General features: G+C 37.7%; 1 protein-coding gene across 3 annotated transcripts in view; it reads right to left on the reverse strand.

Annotated features, from left to right (window-relative positions):
- GABPA (GA binding protein transcription factor subunit alpha) overlaps window positions 1-16,366 on the reverse strand; it is a 35,221-nt gene that overhangs the window by 13,529 nt on the left and 5,326 nt on the right. For all 3 annotated transcript variants that reach the window (XM_036242668.1, XM_036242667.1, XM_036242669.1), the window contains exons 2-5: window positions 16,103-16,206; window positions 11,369-11,513; window positions 6,591-6,675; window positions 5,172-5,417 (exon numbers count right to left, since the gene is read on the reverse strand). In XM_036242668.1, coding sequence (XP_036098561.1) covers window positions 5,172-5,417; window positions 6,591-6,675; window positions 11,369-11,513; window positions 16,103-16,179 — 553 coding nt within the window. In that variant the 5' untranslated portion in view covers window positions 16,180-16,206. The remainder of the gene's footprint in view (window positions 1-5,171; window positions 5,418-6,590; window positions 6,676-11,368; window positions 11,514-16,102; window positions 16,207-16,366) is intronic.

Below are 16,366 nucleotides of genomic sequence, written 5' to 3' on the forward strand. Positions count from 1 at the left end.
GGTGGCACTTGAAATTATTTTAATGAAAGAACCAATACCCCAACTTTACCAGTATATAGTCAGAAAATTCCTTCCAGAACTTCAAACTAATTTGCTTTGAAGTTATTCCCTCTTAAATAAATATAAAGAGATGGTCAAGAATAATCAGATATTTGAGAGACTAAAATCAAATTAGAAAAATAAACAGAAAAACAAAAATGGGAGGAAGCAGAAATTGTGCAATAAAGAACTAAAAACAAAACAAAAAACAATACATTCCCCTCCCCACCCCATCAATGTACTTAGAGAGGTAAGAGAAAACATATATCCGTAATATAAGATCAGAAAGCCATGAAAAACAACAACCAAAAATAAAGAGCCCTTATAAATGGAAAATAAAAATCAGGTTGTAATATAAAGACAAAAAACAAGATTGACAGAAGGAAGTGCAAATACATGTGGAGATGAAAAACAGGGAAGCAAACAGCTGTAGAGGGCCAGGAGATTCAACAGGAGGTCTAGAAAAAGAACAGAGAAACATTGGGTAATTATCAAAATAATGATACAGAAAAATTTCCCAGAACTGAAGGCTACAATAGTCTAGATCAGCACTGTCCAGTAGAAATACAGTGCAGCCCGGCCAGTGTGGCTCAATGGTTGAGCGTCGACCCATGCACCAAGAGGTCGCCAGGTTGATTCCTAGTCAGGGCACATGCCCAGGCTGTGGGCCCAATCCCCAGTGATGCAGGAGGCAGCCAATCGATGTTCTCTCATCAATGTTTATATCTCTCTCCCTTACTCTCTCTAAAATCAACAAAGAAAAAAATGTTTAAAAGAACAATAGATTTGCTCTGATTTTACTTTTAGTCAATTTTAACATTCCCTATAACTCAATTTGACCAGACTTCTATTAAAAATTCATTAGTTTTCTCCACAGTTGTTTAATGTAAATAAATAAATAAATAAATAAAAATAATTAAAGATATGAAAAATTTAAAATTACAGGAAAAAATATATATAGGAATATATATGTATGAATATATGAAGAGGTGGCTTTAAGTTCCTCTCAAGATATAAAATTGATATGTATAAACTTAGAAAACTTTCCAATGTGGATCAATACTTCAAAGAGATTTCAAGTAGCTATGACCAACTAACCATATTTAAATTTTGTACAGAATTAAGCAATTAGCAAAACACACACACACACACACACACACACACACAACAACAACAACAACTACCCTTAGGTGCAGAAATAGAAACCTGAAGCAATTAGTTTCCAAAGAAAATGTTAATCATTTCTAAAACTTTCTGGTAGGTAACAATTTCATGAGAAAAAAATCACAAATAATATTTTAAAGTCTCTCTGTCTCTAAATAAATCTCAAATGTCATAAAAGAGCTTCACTCTAAGTAAATAATATTCTTAGTAGAAACTCTGAGTTAGAGTTTATAAGCTGGCTACCTACAAGTCATTTTTATACATTACTTTCTGTAAAAGAATCTACTATAGAAGAGTTCTTGAAAAGTCAAGCAAACCCTAGAAAGCATCATTTCAAATGTTTTTACACTTCCTTCTTCCCTTCTCAGCATTCTCCCCACAGGAGATGACTCCCAACTTACTAACACTAAGGTCAAGTACATCATTCATACTAGCTTCCACATGTCAAAAATAACTTAATATTTTCATCCTATCTCTGAGAGGCTAGATCTCATCCTTTGAACTAGGCTCTTTTATGTTGTTATGCTTCAATTAATGACCTTGCTCCTTGTTTATTTAATCTCGCCTCCCGCTAGTTCCATACTATATATCTACAAATACACTCAAGTCACCACCAACTCTTCAATCTCCAATATTATTTATTTCCCTAGCACTCTTCCCACTTGTCCCCACAAAATTAATATTCAATTTTCTCTATTTCTTTCATGTTTATTTATTTCTATTAACTAAGCTTTGTCTCCACCTCTATAGTTACTGGGTTTTTTTTAATTTTATTTAGAGAGAGGAAGGGAGAGAGAGACAGAAACATTGATGAGCAAGAACATCGATTGGCCGCCTCCTGCATGCCCCCCACTGGGGATTTGGCCCACAACCTGGGCAAGTGCCCTGACCAGGAATCGAACTGACGACCTCTTGGTGCGTGGCTCGATGCTCAACCACTGAGCCACACCAGCAAGGCTCTATAGTTACTTTTTTTTTTTTAATCCTCATCCAAGGACATTTTTTGCATTTATCTTCAGATAGAGCAGGAGGAAGAGAGAGAGAAACATCAATGTGAGAGAGACACATCGACTGGTTGCCACCCACACAACCTCAACCAGGGCGGGGACAAACCACAACCTAGACACACGCCCCCAGTGGGAACCAAACCCGGGACTCTCTGTTCCACAGGCCAATGCTCCAACCACTGAGCCAAACCAGCCAGGGCTCTATAGTTACTTTTATCTAAATCTACCAATGAGCCTCTGATCACCAAATTTAATAGCTATTACTCAGTCGGCATTCTTTGACTTTGTCAGCTGCATGGAGTCTTTTAACCACCCAAAATTCTTTCTCAGTTTCAGTGACACTCTATATAGTTCTTATTTTCCTTCTACCTCTCCAGTATTCCACGTTCCCCTTCCTTTTACTCAACCCTAATAATCGACAATGTCCAGGAACCAGTCGTTAACATTGTGTTCTTTTCCATCTTCTCTCTTTCCCTCAGAGACTGCATATACTTTTATGGATTCAATATAAATTCAGTGAGACTGAGACCCAGACAACATCTTTACCCCAGTCCAAATCTTGTGTGCCTCAAACTACTTTCTGGCTGCCTCCAGGTGAATGTGTACTAACTACTACTTCAAAATCAAGTATTGTCAAAACTTTCACTTGAAAAAATCTAATACCAGACTTCTCTACCTTCCCTACTAAGCTTTGGCAGGCATGGACTGTCTTTCTGTGCACCATCAAAAACCTAGCATTTAACACAGTGCCTGGTATAAGTAGTTCACAAAATATGTAATGAAGATGTAACCAATTCTTACCACTATTATAGCCCTAGACACATAAGCGTGAGAAATCAGATCAATACTTAAATTTCACCTCTCCACCCTCATACAATCTTATCAATCAGTTGCTCAGTCCTATCCCTACTCTGACCCATCTCCTCCTCCTTTCTACTCCCACAGAAATTACCTAATCGAAGTAACCTAGGTATCCACACCTAGTCATACCTAACTATAGTAATAATGTTTTCCCCTCACTCTCTCTCTACCTGTTCTAACTTATGCCATTCACCACTGGCACATCCATTTTTAACTGTAATTTCCATCAATCAAAAAGAGTTCTATAATGCTACAAAGGAACTCCTTGTCCACTACATTGCCTCATTACTCATGCATACTGCTACTTTCCAGCTTTGCACATACTCTTCCTGTCAGAATGTCCTTCTCTGCTCAACAACTGCTTTGTCTATAATAAACCCTTTTTCAATTCCCCCACTCCACCCTCCCACTTTCCCAGGCCACTATGACCTGTTTGAGATGCTTAAAGACATGTCATCATTATGGCAATTACCTCTTTTCATCTGCCTTCTCTCACTTCAACTACACTGTGAACACCCTGAGGGTAGAGATTTTTGTTATACAATCACGTGCTGCATAACAATGCTTCAGTCAACCATGGACCACATTTATGACAGTGTCCACAAGATTATAACAGAGCTGAAAAATTCCTATCACTGAGGCACCGTAACACTGTGGTGCAAAGGTTGTGAAGCCAACAAGCTGTGGCTCGGATGGCAAACAACTTAACCTGGGTAGGGACACTGAGGAGCTCCTAGAGGTGGCTCCTGAGGAACTGACTAACAAGTTGCTGGAACTGGAACAGGAATGCATAGCTGAAGAAAAGGTAAGAGAGAAGGAAACTGCACAAGGGAAAGAAGAGCCCCCAAGAAAAATGACAGTGAAGGGTTTAGCAGAAGCTTGCAGACCTCAACAAGCTCCTTTAAAAATTTGAAAACATGGACCCCGACACTAAAAGGTTTTCATTAACAGAGAGGAATGTTCATGGTGCATCATCTGCATACAAACAAATCTACAATTTCAAAAAAACAAGCAAGCCATCATGGACATATTTTTGAAGAGTGACAGACACTTCCTCAAAAGAGCCTCAGGCAGGTCCTTCAGAGGTATTCCTGAAGAAGGCATTGTCATCATGGGAGATGACAGCACCATGGAGTTATTTATTGCCCTGAAAGCCATCAGGTGGGAGGAAATGTGGAGGTGGAAGACAGAGTCACCAATGATTCTAACTCTGTGGAGGCCTAGGGTAATGTATGTGTTTACCTTACTTCTTAACAAAAAAAGTTTAAAAAGTAAAAAAAAAAAAATTTTAATTTTAAAACCTTATAGATTAAGGATCTAAAGACAATATTTTTGTATAGCTGTAAAATGAGTTTGTGTTTTAAGCTGTGCTATTACAAAAGAGCTGAAATGTGAAAAAAAATTATAAGTTTATAAAGTAAAAAAGATATGGGAAGCTAAGGTTAATTTATTGATGAAATAAATTTTTATTTTGTAAATTTAGTGTATTATAAGAGTAAAGTGGTTACAAAGTCTACAATAGTGTACCGTAAATTCTTAGGTCTCACATTCACTCACCACCCACTCACGGCCTCCCCCAGAGCACCTTCCAGTCCTGCATACTCTACTCATGGTAAGTACCCTATACAGCTGTACCATTTTTACCTTTCATACCATATTTTTACTGTACCTTTTCTGTTTAGATACACAAATACTTATACCATTATGTTACAATTGCACACAGAGTTCAGTACAGTAACATAAGATACAGGTTTATAGCCTAGGAACAATAAGCTATAACACATACATAGTCTAGGTATGTAGTAGGCTATACCATGTAGGTTTTGTATGTGTGCTCTATGTTTGCACAATGACAAAACTGCCTAAAAATACATTTCTAAGAATGTATCCTCATTGTTAAGTGAAGCATGATTGAATCTTTGTATTATTAGCACCCAGGGCAGTAGTAGTCCACCATGTGTTATAGTCAAAAGAAAAAAAGCAATATTCTTCCTAAAAATTTTACATTTAAAACAGATTATAACGTACTCACCCTAATATCTTCTATGTCAAGCTTAATGCTTATTATTCTACCTAACATGTGAGCATGTATTTTCTTACCATAGGGTATCCCAAGGCGTTCTTGCTCTTTCCTGTAACCTTCCAGGGCCGCAGCCCATCTTGTCACTTGTTCTGAGGTTTCATCTGAAATGGTTGTAATGTGTTTTGTGCCATCAAGAGTTATCACTTGTGCTTCCTCAACAAGATGTGCTTCTGCTTCAGCATGGTGAGCGTCTGGATCAATAACTACTTCAACTGTTTCCGCAGGTTTAACAATTTCAAGGATGTTGAGCTTTGGTTCCATTCCTTAACAGTGAATTAAAAAAAAAAAATCTAAATAAAAACACAAAATTCACTAACAAAATTTAGTTTATATATTCTCAATGAAAGAACAAAACTTCATTTAAAATATGTTTAGCAATATGTCTAGAGAAGTTAACAGATTCCTATTGAATGATAAAAACAATTCAATAGAACTTTGGTAGATAACAGTGTTGTGTCAATTACTATTTCCAGATTTTGATAACTGTACTGTGATCATGTAAAAGAATTCCTTGTTTTTAGAAAACATACACACTGATATATTTAATAGAAGGGGATCATGTCTGCAACTTATTCATAAACAGGTCAAAAAAAATAATATGGGGGCAAGGAAGAGAATAAGGCAACCTACTTTGCAAACTCCTCTTTTTGTGCTAAACTGCAGAGACTAGATCTGGATATCTATCTCTCTATCTCTCTCTCTCTCTCCCTCTCTCCCTTTTGTTAATCTTCACCTGAGAATATTTTTCCATCATCTTCAGATAGAGTGGAAAGGAGAGTGGGAGAGAGAGGGAGACACATGGACTGGTTGCCTCCAGAATGACCCTGACCAGGACCATGCCACAACTGAGGTACATGCCCTTGACCAAAATCGAACCTGAGACTCTGGTCCACGGGCCAATGCTCTAACTGCTGAGCCAAACCAGCCAGGGCAAGAGATTAGATCTCTTTGCAGGGATGGTACCTGATGTGACTTAGGCTCTAGAATTACCAGTATGAGCCTTCTACTGAGAAATGAGTTAAGAGGGGATAAGCAGGCACATGGCATCCATGTTTTCTGGCTCCTGTGCATCACTGGAGGCAGCATGGTTCTGATCATGGCAGGCAAGGCAGCGGCTTCCTTGGCAGTCCAGCGCTGCGGTGTGGCTGAGGCATTCTTAGAAAGCCAACTAGAACCTATTCTTCCAGCCCTCTCTGTGATCCTGTTATTTACTATTCTACAATATATCCCTTGCTGATTAAACCAGGTAAATGTGTTATACTATCTGCTTCAACTTGACAGATTAAATAATTAATTCAAAAGCATGAATATTTGGCTATAACATTACATCAAGTAATTTAGACAACCATCTAAAACACCCAAAACTGGTAAAATTAAGTTCTCATTATAGAAAAACTCAAGTAAAGTTTCAAATAACTACACTAAAATTAACTTACCTTGGTAAGAAATTACCTGTACACTAAGCTGTACAGTTCCATCTGTCTTTACTCCTTGGTCAAATAAACTTCGTTCTGGATCCAACTGAACATGGGTAAAATGAATAAAATTATTTTCATATAATCATCTAGGTTAATAAAAATGGAGGTACCAAACTATTTAATTACTGAAGCATACTAATCAGATTATAAGAACATACGTAATTATCCAAGTTGTCATCATTTAATTTATAATATCATAATAAGTGTATGCCAAAATTTTAAATATTTTAACCACTGTGGGATTAATTAAGGACAACATAAAAAACATAATTTTTTTTTGTTAATCCTCACCCGAGGATATTTTTTCATTGATTTTTTTTAGACAGAGTGGGAGGGAGGGAGGGAAGGAGGGATGGAAGGAGGGAGAGACACATCAATTAGTTGCCTCCCCAATTAAGCTGGGGATCAAACCCACAACTGAGGTACGTGCCCTTGACTAAGAATTAAACCTTTGGTCTGCAGGCCGATGCTCTAACGGCTGAGCCAAACTGGCCAGGACCAGAATCTATTTTAAATGGCAGTTTTCTCTAGCTCTGGAGTCTAGTTTAGGTTTTTAAATAATGCCAAAAGACAACTGTTTATCCCGTAAAAGTACTTAAAGTAGAAAATAATGCTATTTATTCACCACAAAAAAGCAAGGGCATTTAATTAGTGGGGACAATTATTTTAAATATGTTTTTATTAATTTTTTTAGAGAGAGAGAGAGGAAGGGAGAAAGAGATAGAAACACTGATGTAAGAGAGAAACATCCATCAGCTGTCTCCTGCACGCCCCCTACTGGAAATCAAGCCTGCAGGGGGCATGTACCCTGACCAGGAATCAAACCAGGACCTCTCAGTCCATGGGACAACACTCAATTCACTGAGCCATACCAGCTGGGCAGTGGGGACAATTTTAATAAATGTATTAATATAATACTGGCCATATCTCCCTCGCAATCAATGATATACATTTAAGGTCAGGGTTAATGTTAAATCTCTAATCATAAATTTAATAAGGGACTTATGACTTCACTACCTAACTAGATAAGAACATCATTAATCATAACTCTATATCCTTTAAATATCAGTGCTTTTTCCCCTTTATATCTCCTTATAGTGAATGCATTTCATATAATGAAAAATTGATGACAAAAAGCAATTCTGACTTGCAGACTTTTTTTGTCACTATTTTAAAAATAGGCTTCCACTGTAATTATCTTCAATAGTGAGTATCTTTATGTGTCTGCATATCATGCAGCTAGAAGAGGTACAAAGCTCCCAGCACTCTCATTCCCAAGAGTTCAGTCAATACTGAAGTTATAGTACAAACACATTTTCTAATATTAAAAAATGTCATACATACAAAGCCTAAAACCTTAAGCGACCATGCATCTAACTTAACCAGGGGCACAACAAACTGTGTAACCTGCAGACAGGTCAAACTTGGCAGTTTCACTCAATATAATAGTCTCTGTCTGACACTTCATTAAAAGTTCTCCGAATATCAAGATTTCTCCCCTCTCTAACAGACACTGGTATTATCCACTCAAAGCAATGGCATGTGAAACTCTAAAACTGAGCTCTCAGGTACTGTATACGCTAACTAGTTCAGTAAGACCTGGTGCAAGGACAAAACTCAAGCATGGTATCTGACCTTGGGTCATACTCCTCAAAAAATGCAACTCAGCTATTCCATCAGTTTTCCAGTCAATACTCACCTGAAAATACAAAAGCATTACCACAAGTAGCAAGCATTCTGACTGCAAATGTATATTTGCATTTATTGATATGGAGAACAGAAGTTGCTATCCATAACCTTTTTGAGAGGACTGGAATGCAAAATGCCTTAGGCTAGCTCTGAATTCTGTGGTACTATGAATTATGCATATTTCCATTTATTCAACTAATATTTATTGAAAATCTATGATAGGTTGGATACTTTGCAGGTCATACTTTAAATCTGGATGGGCCAGGTATTGTAAAAGCAACAGCCCTAACCAGTCTGGCTCAGCGGTCAGAGCCTCGGCCCACGGACCAGAGAGTTCCGGGTTTGGTTCCCGCTAAGGGCACATACCTCATTTGTAGTTTGTCCCCGGCCCTGGTTGGGGTTGTTTGGGTGGCAACCACTCAATGTGTCTCTCGCACATTGATGTGTCTCTCTGTCTCTTTCTCCCTCTCTCCCTCCCGCTCTATCTGAAGATAAATGCAAAAATATCCTTTGGTGAGGATAAAAAAAAAGATGCAACACCATTTAGAGCTGAAAAATAATCAAGTCCAGGTTAAGTGGTATTGAGTTATTCAATACAAACTTTCTTAAAAGTCTACTTCAAACAAATGAAAAGTTTCTAAGTCGCACAGGCCTGGGTTCAAATCCCACTGCACTCCTGTGTAGCAGTTACACACTGGGAAACTGTTTAACCTCTTTAGATCTCAGTTCCTGCATTTGCAGAGTATGATTAAGAATATACTGATGAGTGATATGAAGATGAGGAGTTCTGTAATTATTTCTCATTCCATGTAAAATGCCCATATAACTCTACCTCACCATTTTTTTTATTTAATCTTCACCCGAGGATATTTATTCCATTGACTCTTAGAGAGACTAGAGGGGAGTGAGGGGGAGAAACATCAATGTGAGAGAGACACATTGACTGGTTGCCTTCCATACACGCCCCAACCAAGGTCAGGGATTGAACCTGCAACCCAGGTATGTGTCCTTGACCAGGAATAAAATCCTTGACCCTTTGCTGCACAGGCCAATGCTCTAATCACTGAGCCACACTGGCTAGGGCTCTAGTTCACAAATTTCTAATGGCTGCCTTAAATTATAATCTATAGAGTTTATCTAATTTACTGTTTTTGGAATATTTGAGTTCTTATCAGTGTCTGCACAACCATGCGCTAAACATCACAGGTACACTTTTGCTCACACAGGTGAACATTTCTGTAAGAACAATGAGGTGGAACTGCTAGCTATTTCCCATTCAAGATTAATAAACCCTAAATGCTAAATTCCCTTCCCAAAAAAGTATGCTAATTTATCCTCTCACTGTTGAGAGAAGAAAATCAATCTTAAATCCTAAAATTATAGTATTATTGCACCCATCTACATTCCCGTTTTATTATTTATTTTTTCTTTTTTAAGTTTACTTTTTAAAAAAAATATATGTTTATTGTTTTTTTTTTAGAGAGAGAGGGAGAGATAGAAACATCAATGTGAGAGAGAAATATCGATCTGCTGCCTCCTGCACGCCCCAACGGGGGATGGAGCCTGCAACCCAGGCATCATTCCCTAGTTTTGAAAGAGCAATTTCCTCCCTCCCCCTACATTTACTAGACTTATAGAAGCAACAGATAAAAGTATGGTTAAATGGCAACTAAAATGCATAAATTTCATTGAAACATTTCAACTTATTATACACAGAAATCTTGTTTAAAAATAGTAGACATGCGCACAGCTGGTATAGCTCAGTGGATTGAGTGTCGTCCCGTGGACTGAGAGATCCAGGTTCGATTCTCGGTCAGGGCACATGCCTGGGTAGGTGGCATGCAGGAGGCAGCCAATCAATGTTTCTCTCTCTCTCCCCTTCCTCTCTCTCTAAAGAAATCAATAAAAAGGTTCTAAAAAAATTGTAGACATAGCCCTGGCCAGTTTGCCTTGGAGGTCAGTCTCACTCTCCCTGCCCCCTCCCTCCCTTCCACTCTATCTAAACATCAATGGAAAAATATCCCCAGGTGAGGATTACCAACAACAACAAAAAATAATCGACAATGATGATTATAATTTTTAAAAAATGAAAGCAAAAGTTCTATATATGAGGAGAATAAAATAAGCCAAACAATGCAAACAAAACATTAGTATAAGTTAATACTAAAAACAGTATAATACTCTAGTGTATGATTAAGGAAAGTATCTGAGCAATCCCTACCTAGGCTATTACCTTTTATACATTTTTCTTTAAATAACTAAAAATATACTGCAAACATAATATATGTCATAATACTACCACAGGTAAAATCCTATTGCAATGAACTCCAAGAAATATAAACATTGGTGTTTAAATTCTATTCAAAATTTACTGCTGGAGCAAATAAAAATGAAAAGTAATGTAAAAAGCATTTGGTAAAATTATTTCATGTTAAAGATGGGAAAAATAATTCACAAAGAAATTAAAAGGCTAGTGCCCTGGCCAGTTTGGCTCAGTGGTTGGAGTGTCGGCCTATAGTCCAGAGAGACCTGGGTTTGGTTCCCGCTAAGGGCACGTTTGTCCCTGGCCCTGGTTGGGTCGTGAGGGAGGCAGCCACTCGTAGTGTACCTTTCACACCAATGTTTCTCTCTCTCTCTCTCTCCCCCCTCCCACTCTATCTGAACAAAAAATGAAAAAAATGTCCAAAAAAAAGAAATTAAAAAGCTAGTCACAAATAGAGTGAGGAAGACACACTTCTTCAGCTTCCAAGGTCAGTGTGCTTCCCACTACTCTGCTTAGCTCTAATTCAAATATAAACTTTCCATTTTATATTTGTGTAAGTAAAAAAAAAAAAAGAAATGTCTGATTTAGTACTCAATCTTTTAAATATAATTTTAAATAGAAAAAATTTTGCTAAAATAATTCTCTTTATTTCTAATTGCTTAAATTTTATAATAATACAGTTATAGAGATAAAGGGTATAGCTAGAAAGATTAAAGGCCAACAAAAAAATACTTCTCATGCAGACTTAAATGCTGAAATATAAATCTAAAAAAAGAAAAATTACCTGAATATCTTGTAGACATATTTCATGAGCATCCAGAGAACACTGTAGTCTTGGTTCTAGTAGTTTCTTTAAATTGCCTATTGGCTCATTGATGTCTATGGCCTGGCTTACGCATTCAGCTGGGGTGTAGGTTTGTTCTACAATGCTAAATATTAAAGGACATAATAGTTAACAATTACATTTTTACCCTGAAAATTAAAGTAACAATATGCTCAAATCAAAATTTAGTATCAAAACATATTTCTGGTCTTAGAAACTCATTTCTGCATAAAACACCATGCATAGTGGTAGACTAACCATCAACGAGTGTTGCTAAAATGAATACTGAACTACACAAAGAAATGCTAGCTTGAAATTTAAACATTATCACATGAGATATATTTGCAAGGGTGCTTTAAATTTCAAGCCAGCATTATACAATACGTAAGGGAAAAACATTTGCATTTATGTTTTTTAAGTTATTTTGATGAATTTTAGGCTCAGAAAGGAAGATTAAAAAGTCTCCTCAAAATTTGTAAGCCATCTCACCCTGGCCAGTTTGGCTCAGGGGTAGAGTGTGGGTCTGCGGACCAATGAATCACGAGTTCTGTTCCAGCCAAGGGCAAGGACCTTGGTTGCGGTGCATGCCCAGCCCTGGTCAGGGTTGTACAGGAGGCAACCAGTCGATGTGTCCCTCTCATGTGGATGTTTCTCTCTCTCTCTCTCTCTCTCTCTCCCTTTCTCTCCTTCCCACTCTAACTGAAGATAAATAGAAAAATATCCTCAGGTGAGGATTATAAAAAAAAAAAAAATTGTGAGCCATCTCTACTAGTCAAATTCCCTTCCCAACATAAATGCAATTAAATAAATGTAAATTATAAGATGAAAATTTAAGTTATAAAATACTTTCCACTTAGTTTAATCTGAAAACTATAGAATATAATCAGCATAGCTCCACATTAAAAATCATATTTTTCCTGTTAACCTCTCTTAGGGTTATTTTGCATTGTTATTTCATACTTTGGATTCTACAGAACTGTAAATTCCTTAAAGGTAACATCTTTGGTAAATAATTCTACATTATTTTGTAAATAAATCCTTATTTGGGGCCAAAGAGAAGACAGACACCAAGTAATATTTGTTGAATTAATAAATCTGGAATTCAATTAAGTTTCACATGTTTAATTTAAATCTCATTTGTAGTCGCCAGAAACAGTATATTCTAAAAATTTGTCAAGTTCCATTTTCACATAAATTAAAGTATAATGCAATATACATGACATTCAATGAATATAGCCTACTTCCTTCCAAAACTTCAAAATCTGTAAAATAAACCGCTCATGATTAAAAACACACCATTTAAAAATAATTGTTAATGCCCTGGCCGGTTTTGCTTAGCGGTTAGAGTGTCGAGACCTGTGGACCAATAAAATAATTGTTAACTATTACCAGTATTATTAGTTAAAATAAAATAATTGGGTCTTTTGGTAGAGTATTTATATTAAATTCTTCACCTATAGCCCCGTGGGCTATATTTTAGTTTTTTTGTAACAATGATTCTTTTAAAAAAGTAAAACACCACTTTTGTATATAAACTCAGCATTTAAAACGTTTTTAGCCCAGCAGGTGTGGCTCCATGGTTGAGCACTGACCCATGCACCAAGAGGTCGCTGGTTCAATTCTCAGTCAGAGCACATGCCCAGGTTGTGGGCCAAATCCCCAGTGAGAGGCATGCGGGAGGCGGCTAATCGATGTTCTCTCTCATCGATGTTTCTATTTCTCTCTCTCCCTCTCCCTTCCTCTCTCTCTAAAATCAATAGAGATTAAAACAAATTTTTAAATTTTTTAAAAATTGGTTGCCACCATTTAAACCTTGGGAGACTTAATGCAAAAATATAAATTATTAATTTCTCTTGAAAAAATATGGATTATCTCATATCATGACCTAAATTCCAACACAGCAACAATCTGCTACAGCTGGATAACAACTGCTCCCTTTACACAGCTATTCCCCAGGTGAACAAAGTAACTACCTATCTTTTACCAGAGACAGGTGACATTAGCAGTTTTTCCATAAGGGGGCCCAACAATAAAAACTTTAAGCTTTGTGGAGTGTGTGTGTGTGTATGTGTGTTAAGTGTAAAAATAAATATATGGCCCTGGCCGGTGTGGCTCAGGAGCGTCATCCTATGCATCAAAAGATTGCAGGTTCGATTCCCGGTTAGGACACATACCCAAGTTGTGAGTTGGATCCCCAGTTGGGGTGCATATAGGAGGCAATTGGTTGATGTTTCTCTCCCTCTCCCTTTCTGTCTCTAAAAATCAACAAAAACATATTGAAAAAACAAACAAAAAAAACAAAGAAACAACCAAACAATAAAAAAGATATATATGCATGTCAGGCTCCAAGATAGCCCAAATGAGTCTTGTCTCCTAATACACCCCTTTAGAAGTTCCCTCCCACATTCTACAAAGGTTGGACTGTGTGACCCAAAGACTAAGGCAGAAGTGACATATGCTTCTTAAATTAGGTTATGTAAAACAACACTTCAGCTTCCATCTTGGTGAGCATGCTCTCTCAGGCCATTTGCTTTAGGGGAAGCCAACTGCCATGTCATGAGTAGCCCTACAGAGAAGTCCATGTGGTGAGGAAGTGAATAATCCTGCCACCAGCCTCATGAGCGATCTTGGAAACACACATGCTAGCCCAGTCAGTTCTTCAGATGACTATAGCCAGACTGACAGCTTAACTGCAAACTCCTGGAATACCCTGAGCCAGAACTGAGTTATGAGATAATTTGTTACATGAATGAATGAATGAATACATATTAAAATTAAGAGAGACATGTAGTCTTTATTGTTTCTTCTGCTGGAGAAAATAGCATAGGCAAACATGTTGAAGCCCTCTTTTAAAATGTAAGGTCCTCCCGGCCAGTGTGGCTTAGCGGTTGAGCATCAACCCATGCACCAAGAAGTCGCTGATTCGATTCCCAGTAGGGTGCATGCCCAGCTTGTGGGCTCAATCCTCAGTGGGGGACATGCAGGAGGTAGCCAACTGATGTTCTCTTTCATTGATGTTTCCATCTCTCTCTCCCTCTCCCTTCCTCTCTCTCTAAAATCAATTTAAAAAAAAATTTTTAGGTCGTGCCCTGGCTGGCTGTTCAGTGGTTAGAGCGTCAGCCCTCAGAACAATGAGTCTTGGGTTCGATTCCAATCAAGGGCACATACCTTGGTTGCAGTTCATCCCTGGCCCTGGTCGGGGTCATGTGGGAGGCAGTTGGTCGATGTATCCCTCTCATGTCAATGTTTCTCTCTCTCCCCCTCTCCCTCCCTCCCACTTTAACTGAAGATAAATGGAAAACATTCTCGGGTGAGGATTAAAAAAAAAATGTAAGGTCGCTTCCTGGCCAGTGTTGCCCAGTGGTTATAGCCTCAACCCATGCACTGAAGGGCCGTGGGTTTGATTCCGGTCTAGGGCACATACTGGGTTGCTGGTTCAATCTACCAGGGTGCATGTAGGAGGCAAACAATACATGTGTCTCTTTCACATTGATGTTTCTTTTTCTCCCCCCCCCCTGCCCTTCCTACTACCTCTAAAACTCATATGGTATATATATTATTCTCGGGTGAGGATTAACAAAAAATTAATGCCTCTCAGGTAGTCATGACCTTTCCTGTCAGGAAAATATTCTTGTCAGGGCATGGTGGCAGAGGACAGGATTGAGGAAAACTAGTATGAGTTTGTCTTAAGAGCTAGAGCCAGACCTCTCCTCTGCGAAGAGGAGGTAGCATGGGTAACCGCAGCCTGCTGGCAGAACACATGAGGAGTTGCTGAACAACTGGTATAAATCTCAATTATGCCAGATGAATAAGTTCTAGAGATCTGTTGTACGACATTGTGTTTAATGACACAGCACTGCACAGTCAAAAATTTGTTGAGAGTAGATCTCATGTTAAGTGTTCTTACCACAGTAAAACAAATTTTAAAAAAAATTAAGGTCTTAAATCTCAGCTGCACTCTCAACACTCAGCATCCTATTCAACTTTAGTAATTTGGTCCAGTCTCGCTGCAGTTATTCTAACCCTTTATTACTGTACAGAAGCCCTCTATTACTCTTTAGCCCCCTTTTCTTTCAGCATATTACCTCATCTCCTGCTTTACAGACCTAGCCCTAACCCCTAACCTTCCTTAACCTTCCTCTTGACTCCCAAATCTCTATTTTTACCCATGTTCTCCCTTTGGATTCTGAGCTTCCAACCAGTAGTATTCTATTACTAGTCCAAGACTTTTACTACTCTATATGCTTAGTACTGTGCACATAATCACTCATATACCTGTATGCCTTCTCAAATGCAGTGTGGCCTCTACAAGAGCAGGTTACTATCTCATATATATTCCTGACAGTTCAGAGTAGTTATTTATTTATAGATATCTATTAAACTAGTTAATGTTGTAAATTAAACTCTTGAGGAAATAAAAGTAACCAGTACTGATAAAAGAAAAAAGAATTAAACAGTGCCCTAAGGGATAAAAACCATCACAATCATTTGCTCGACGGTTACTAGCTATGCATGTTACTTTACTATTACAGTTTAAAACTACAAATTCATTAAGTCAGAGGAAAAAAAGCAATACATTATCCCCCAAAATGCTGATTTCAGTTGAAAAAGCCCTCAAAAGAGCTTTGGCTTGATTCTTAATTTTAATGAGGTATGTTGATCACATCAAAGGTGGTTAACTCAGATAGTACCAACCTTTCCTCTGTGCACTCTGGTTTCTCTGTCCCATCAATCTCAATTTCTATCAGCTCCTCTGCTTCTCTTTTTGTCATGATTGAAGTTATTTCAAAAGTTCAACCCTGTAATAAATTTTAAGACATTTTGAAATTATCTGCACAAACAGAAATGCTACACAAGTAGAGACCCAATTCAAATAAAAGCAGAGGGCAAGTAAAACAGGAGGAGGTAATCTTCACACATAAAATAAAATCCATATGATACTGATAAAATAGTTTTTGT

This window comes from Molossus molossus, unplaced genomic scaffold, assembly GCF_014108415.1.
Source record: "Molossus molossus isolate mMolMol1 unplaced genomic scaffold, mMolMol1.p scaffold_m16_p_5, whole genome shotgun sequence".
Lineage (NCBI taxonomy): Eukaryota > Metazoa > Chordata > Mammalia > Chiroptera > Molossidae > Molossus > Molossus molossus.